The 7,500-nt window shown below is 34.3% G+C and overlaps 1 protein-coding gene across 3 annotated transcripts in view; it reads left to right on the top strand.

The window, feature by feature from the left end:
* LOC144972813 (guanylate cyclase 32E-like) overlaps nucleotides 1-7,500 on the top strand; it is a 221,810-nt gene that overhangs the window by 69,208 nt on the left and 145,102 nt on the right. For all 3 annotated transcript variants that reach the window (XM_078914479.1, XM_078914480.1, XM_078914478.1), the window contains 2 exons: nucleotides 1-144; nucleotides 2,165-2,950. The exon at nucleotides 1-144 is cut by the window's left edge and continues 6 nt beyond it. In XM_078914479.1, the coding sequence (XP_078770605.1) occupies nucleotides 2,267-2,950 (684 nt within the window). In that variant the 5' untranslated portion in view covers nucleotides 1-144; nucleotides 2,165-2,266. The remainder of the gene's footprint in view (nucleotides 145-2,164; nucleotides 2,951-7,500) is intronic.

Here is a 7,500-nt window from a genome sequence, read left to right as displayed (position 1 = left end):
CAGGAATATTGGAATTCCATGACTCCAATGAAACGGAGACGTCTATGGATTATTTTAACGAAATAGGAAACAGAAACAAGAAATTAATGGAATGCGTGGACAGTTACGTCATCGACTTCGGAATATTTCATGGATTCCTACGACGTATGATTATTAAAGTGTATTTGGTTATGTGTAGGCTATTAACTCACTCAACCCTAACACCGACTATATCCGTAGTTTACCCGGGTTACTTTTACCGCATGCCTATTTATTATTACATTTTTCTGAGACAAATTATAGGCGTATATCAAAGCTATTGTTTATAGTTTTTGCATGTTAATGAAAGTTGAATAAAACTATCTATGTACATACTCATTTTTAATACATTTTTTCCAATTTTGAAAAGTACCAATAATCTCTAGGATTGAGTGAGTTAATTTACTGACATTTATTTTTGTGTCTTGGAAGACAAATCGTTGAGGATTCACAATGATAAAATCTAAAACAAACACAAACTATTCTCGATTGCTAGTTTTAAGTTTATTTATTTTAAAGGAATAAATAACAATGTGAAATTGAATGTAAGCTTCAATTTAATATACGAAAACAGATAAAACGGACGTTTCTGGTTTCCCTTTTATCAACAAAACAGGAAGAATGAAACATAACAGACGAATGAGATAATGTGATAGTGGCGTTGTTAAGACGGACAGAATGTTTTTGTTTATTCATTATCTCATTCGTCTGTAGTGTTTCATTCATCCTGTTTTGTTGATAAAAGGCAAACCCGAAACATCCATTTTACGTATATTAGATTGAAGTTTACATTCAATTTTACATTGTTATTTATTTCTTCGAGCTTTGAGCGGCAACATTTACATTTATTTAAAAGGATTGGTTTACGTTGATAGATTTTACCAGATTCTATCACATTGAGTGTAATTTGTTAATGTTATGTGTTGGCTCTAAATTGTTTTAGTCTTGCCAGCCAGAACAGAAGAGAATCTAAATTAGACTGAGCGACATACTACCCCAAAAAGCAATAGCAATGGTGGTAGAAATATAAGAAGTAGTGGTAAGAGTAGTATTAGTTTTAGCAGTATATCAGCAGTTGTAACAGTAATCATTAGTAGCAGTGGCAGTAGTTGTGCGACTATGTGGTCTAGTGGTATGACACTCGCTTTTGGATCGGAAGGTCCTGGGTTCGAGCCTCGCGCTCTGCGCATAGTTGAGTCCTTGAAAAAGGCTCTTTACTCACATTATCTCACCGTACTCAGGTGTAAAATGAGTACCTGGTCGTTAACAGCGTTGTCTTTGTCCGAAAAATTGTAATATCGCCTAACAGGCGTCATGTCCCGTCCTACATGTTAAATGTTGCTGTTGACCAGGGACCCCTTGTAAAGCGCTTTTAGCACATTTAGTGGATATTGCGCCATATAAAGCTCAATTTTAGCAATGACAGTAGTAGTTGTAGTAGTATTAGTAGTAGTTGTAGTAGCTGTAGTAGTAGTAGCAGTAGTAGTAGTAGTAGTAGTAGTAGTAGTAGTAGAAGTAGTGGTGGTGTTAGTAGGATTAGTAGTAGTAGTAGCAGTAATTGTAGTAGTAGTAGTAGTAGTAGAAGTAGTAGTAGTAGTAGTAGTAGTAGTAGTAGTAGTAGTAGTAATAGTAATAGCATTGGTAGCAGAGTAGTAGTAGTAGTAGTAGTAGTAGTAGTAGTAGTAGTAGTAGTAGTAGTAGTAGTCGTAGTAGTAGCAGCAGCAGCAGCAGTAGGAGTAGTAGTAGTAGTAGTAGTAGTAGTAGTAGTAGTAGTAGTAGTAGTAGTAGTAGTAGAAGTATTAGTATTATCATTAGTAGTATTGGTAGAATTATTATTAATAGTAGAATTATTATTATTATTATTATTATTATTATTATTATTATTATTATTATTATTATTATTATTATTATTATTATTATTATTATTATTATTATTATCATTATTATTATTATTATTATTATTATTATTATCCTTATTATTATTATTATTATTATTATTATTATTAGTAGTAGTAGTAGTAGTAGTAGTAGTAGTAGTAGTAGTAGTAGTAGTAGTAGTAGTAGTAGTAGTAGTAGTAGTAGTGATAGTAGCAGTAGTAGTCGTAGGAGGAAGAGGATGAGGATACATTTTATTATGTTCCCATAGGAGGATACCTCACAACAATAATAAAAATGTGAAACATACGCGATGTTTTCTCGTGAAAAAGCAGTACTGTGTATGAATGGATGTTGATAAAAAACTAACACAATGCCTTCCACACGCAGGATTACTAAGAAGAGTCAGTTTTATAAAATGTCGAATCACGTCATACTTCATAGAGTCGAAAGATACTGTCTTGTTCTCTATATCATTTTCGTCTCATCGGGATGTTGTATTGCATTATCCACGTCTCCCTCATCATCATCAGCGGCATTATCATTATCGCCAGCGTCCTCCTCCTCCTCGTCTTCTTCGTCATCATCTTCGCCGACTAAGTTCCGAAATGCAATGGAATTAAACATGTTTTTACAAAGGACCAAGTTACGGGGAAACATGTTAGGAAATGGAAAACAATCAAATTTAAATACGTCATCACCTTTAACGATAACAAAACGCCAATCTTTGCCTTATAATAATAATTCAACAGATATACGAATTGGTTATTTGACGAGTTTAAAAAGAAGGGAAGACAGCTTTAGTTATATTCCACCGGGTCTTCTCTTCTCTGGAGCTTTCACTTACGCTGTGGAGAAAATAAACAACGACCCTTTCATTCTTCCGAATCACCGATTGATTTATGAAATAGCCGAGACATACGGCAAAGAGGAGGACAGCCTTCGTGAAACAGCCTTGTTTATTAAGAATGGAATACATGCTATTATTGGACCCCAAGAAACCTGTGTCCACGAGGCCAGGCTGGCTGCAGCCTTCAACGTCCCTATGATTTCATACGTAAGTTGTCTGAACGCTTAATGGGTACCCTTCTTCTCCCCCTCCCCTTCTTCTTCTTCTTCTTCTTCTTCTTCTTCTTCTTCTTCTTCTTCTTCTTCTTCTTCTTCTTCTTCTTCTTCTTCTTCTTCTTCTTCTTCTTCTTCTTTCTTCTTCTTCTTCTTCTTCTTCTTCTTCTTCTTCTTCTTCTTCTTCTTCTTCTTCTTCTTCTTCTTCTTCTTCTTCTTCTTCTTCTTCTTCTTCTTCTCTCTTCTTCTTCTTCTTCTCTTCTTCTTCTTCTTCTTCTTCTTCTTCTTCTTCTTCTTCTTCTTCCTCCTCCTCCTCCTCCTCCTCTGCCTCTCCTCTTCCTTTTCCTCCTCCTCCTTCTTCTTCTTTTTCTTCTTCGTTTGTTCAAGTAATTGCTTAATTAGAGAAAATATGACAGAAAGAAGTCTTATCTTATTGCACTTCAACATGACGTTCCTTGTACCAGTGCCTAAAATATCTCTTGCAAATTTACAGAGATGACATAAAGCAAACTCAGAGCACAGTGCTGACTCAAGGTCGTGTAAACACCAACCAATCATTATTCAACCTTCAATGGTGTTAAACCATCTGAATAAAAATTACAATAAATACAGTAGGTACACTGCCCGAAGCAGAAAACTTTAAGATCAACCCAGCGATGAAAAAGGTTAATAGAGAACGAGGATTATTGGGATTAAGAGGGATATCAAATACCCTCACACTGATATAATGAGGCATCCAATTATAAATACAGCCATTCAGAGCCATGGGCTATGGACTCGGACTTCATCAAAGTTTATCTTAGCTTATATTAAAATAGTGGACAATTACGTATTACTCTTAATAGGATCATAATAGTCCATCGTAAAAATTCTTTAGACAGCTGCTTGATTGATCATCGAAATATAAAACTCTGTTCCGTAATCGACTTTGAGTCTGTTTTGGTGAGAAGTTGGGAATGCATCTTGATATACAATGCGTTACTCTCTTCCTTACTCTGACAGAATTAATAGTTTCTATTTTGTATGTGAATCTTACTTTGATTATTAACATAACCTTGAACTTGACAATATATTTCAAAAGGAAACTTAAAATACTTTGACGTCTAACTATATTGAGTAAAAGTCGAATTCTCTAAAATTCCTTGCGAATAATCTAACGTCGTTGTAAGCACTCCCTTTAGACATTATAGATAAGTAGAATTATGGTAAGTGATTTAAAAAATAGAGAGCAATACTATTGGAGCCCCCTCTTATATCAAAAGTGAGCCGAGCCGGACCAGTCTAAAAACCCTGCTTTTTCAGAGAATATTCTAAACAGCATATAACTGCTATATCGCTAACAGAAAGTGATCACCATTATGAATTCATTGATATTTTAAAAATGAAAATGATGCGATCGTGAGCAGTACAACTGTACATTTTAACTATTATATATATATATATATATATTATATATATATATATATACATATATATATATATATATATATATATATATATATATATATATATATAATTATATACTATTTTTCACAGATTGATTGACGAGTAACTTGCAAACCTTTAAGAAATTAATTAAATTAAATATTGTCCGTTGATTCCAATGGTTAAATAGAATCTGCTAGGGCGTAATCATGAGTCCAAAATTTGACCTGGTCTTCGGATTTGTCATGATTTCGCGTCCTTCCGACGGACAGATCAAAGCCGATGGCTCAAACGATTCGTCTCGATCGACGTGTACATATTTAATAAATATTTGCAAATACGTGCCCGTTGGTCTCACTCTTAAATTTCCACAATACTGTAGTATAATAATTAAAATAGAGGAGTTTCTGTTCGTAATAGCCTTTCTTTCTCGGAAAATACCGAGATTTTTTTCATTTATTTTACCACACAAAACCTGCCAATGTCACTTATGTATAAAAAGTTACCGCTCTTATTTATCAAAATATCCTTTTCTAAGCCTTGAACTATAAAAAAGAAGGATGGTTTAACTTTAAAACCTCATTAATATTAAAAGAAAAAAAATCTTAAAAATATAATTATTTGTCAATATGATAAGAATTTTAAAATTATTTACAAATCTTTAATTGAAATGTTAAATCTAAAACTGTCTACTAAATTTTTTGACATTGTCTTCATACATTACATATCTTATCAAAAGACTAGATAAAGTAGATGGTAGCGTTAACAGTCTGTCTGTGTCAATTCGCTCGTGAGAGCACGTAGAAACGGTCTTCTCTACGTCCGCTGAGGCAGATCGGCCATTTGAATTTGACTTTGTGGATCGCATCTGGCCGCCCTATTGCCAAATTCATTTATGCGCACCACTGCTTGTAATCGCGTAATTTCTCAGCAGATATTGCGAGTATTTAACTAGTATATATATATATATATATATATATATATATATATATATATATATATATATATAATAAAAATTGAGTCACTCACTTATTTGTGGCCGAAACACATGTTTCTGTGGTCTCCATCCGCGTCGTCAGTCGGCATATTATGTCCGTAGAATATATATTATATATATTTTTAAAAAAAGTATGCCTTTTCCGCTACGACATCATAAGATATCGTCGCCTAGGCATTCCACGAAGGAATATAGATAACTCACCAAACAAGATGTCTGATGTTAAGAGGAATCACCCATGTTGTCCAAGTGAGCAAAGTGGGGGTTAATAATCTTGCTCAAGGAAAAAAACGAAAGTGCCTGAAGCGGGGCTCGAAACCGGGTCCTTCCGGGCCACAGTGCAATGCCTTAATCACTCGGCCACTTCGCCCCCCCCCCTATATATTATATAATTATTCGATTGCTTGGGGGGGGGGTAGATCGATAAATGGAATTCAAACGAATTTTCTCCGCCGACAAGTCGGATTTGACGGAAATTTAAAAAAAAAATTAATAAAAGAATTAATTTGTGCATGGGCAGAAAAAAATTATCGTGAAAAGAATGGATTAAAAAAAAAAGAATATCAAGTTAATGGCAATTTCATATTGGACTGTCTACTCGTAATATGACTTATCTTCTATCACCAAAAATTAAATAATAAAGACAATAAGATTTAATGCTGCCTATGCCATTGTTTTTTCTAAAGATAATCTTTTTTTTTATTGTTAGAGTCTCAGATGATTTATCTATTTTTTCGTAATCTGAGAAAATGTATTTTAGATATTTTGACCAGAAACCTCGTTGTCAGATAGCGATCGATTAAAATGATTGGTAGTCCCATGTTGGATTTTTTTGGGGATAATTTGAGGATCATTTTAATCGACAGATATTGAAGAAAGAGTTTTCTGACCAATTTCTAAAATATTTTTCAGAGACCGGTAGTATTGCCTGAGTGACTTATAATGAAATTTTGCTGTGACAAAATATTCCGTTTGTAGCGCCCCGACATAAAAAGACATCATTATTTATTTTTAATATCTTTGGAATGATATACATAGTCATCATTAGTTTCTATAAGTTGAATAATAGGAAGTTAAAATATAAACAAACAGGTGTTTCGCCCACAGAATAATAAAAAAAGTATGGACAAAGTATCCAATTCCCCCCCCCCCCCCGATATTTTGGACATTTTGAGAAGATATTACTGCTTTGTTCGGCTATGTGGTCTTGTAGTATGAAGTTTGCCTTCGGAATCGGATCGGAAGGTCCAGGGTTCGATTACACTCTTAGCGGCGCGTAGTTGAGTCCTTGGAAAAGGCTCTTTACTCACATTCTCTCACAGTCCTCAGGTGTAAAATGAGTACCTCGTCGTTAACTGCGTTGTCTCTGTAGAAAAAATTGTAATATTGCTTAACAGGCGTGATGTCACGTCCTATATGTTTAAGTGTTGCTGTTGGCTAGGGATCCCTTGTAAAGGGTTTGTGCACATTTAGTGGATATTGCTCTGTATAAATGCTATAGTTAATTTTATTATTCAAGTCATTTGCTATTTTTTGACCCAGAAAAACGGATAAGCTGTATAATGTCTTTGAATTACTTAGTATTGTCTTTTTGTGTCGAAGGACTACAAAAACGATCTTTTGGCACAGATTCAGGATTTTAAAATAATTGCAACACAGATTTCTCAAAACCCTTTAAAAAATTATCCCAGTAACAGCAATGTTATTCCTACACAATTGAAGTACAAGTCGTATCGATGCTGCTGCCCTTTTGTTAAAAACGACTAAGTCTTCCGTTATAAACCAGATAATATAGAATAGGATAGTTTGATTTCAGAACTATCGTTAAAGGGTTATTATGGTGTCCTTGAGCATTTAGTGTCAGCTAGTTAGTGTAGTGGCTATTACACCAGATTCTTGACATAAACAGAATGAGTTAGATTCCCTGTCTGGCCAATTTTCCCCCACAGTCGATCCGGTAGCCAACAGTGAATCAGTAAGGTTGACCTTTTAGGTCTGGTGAACGTAAAGAAAAAAATCGAAAAGAAAGAGGCTCTCTACCACGGTATGCCGTTTTGTTGTATTGAATAATGGTAAGACCTTTAACTGTCAAGTAGGCTAGTAGCTTTGAAAATGTAAGAGAG

The sequence above is a fragment of the Berghia stephanieae genome, chromosome 5 (genome assembly GCF_034508935.2).
Source record: "Berghia stephanieae isolate SIO BIC M18660-M18661 chromosome 5, UCSD_Bste_1.3, whole genome shotgun sequence".
Classification (NCBI taxonomy): Eukaryota; Metazoa; Mollusca; class Gastropoda; order Nudibranchia; family Aeolidiidae; genus Berghia; species Berghia stephanieae.
Note: the sequence above shows the minus strand (reverse complement) of the source record. Positions and strands in the feature narration are given on the sequence as shown.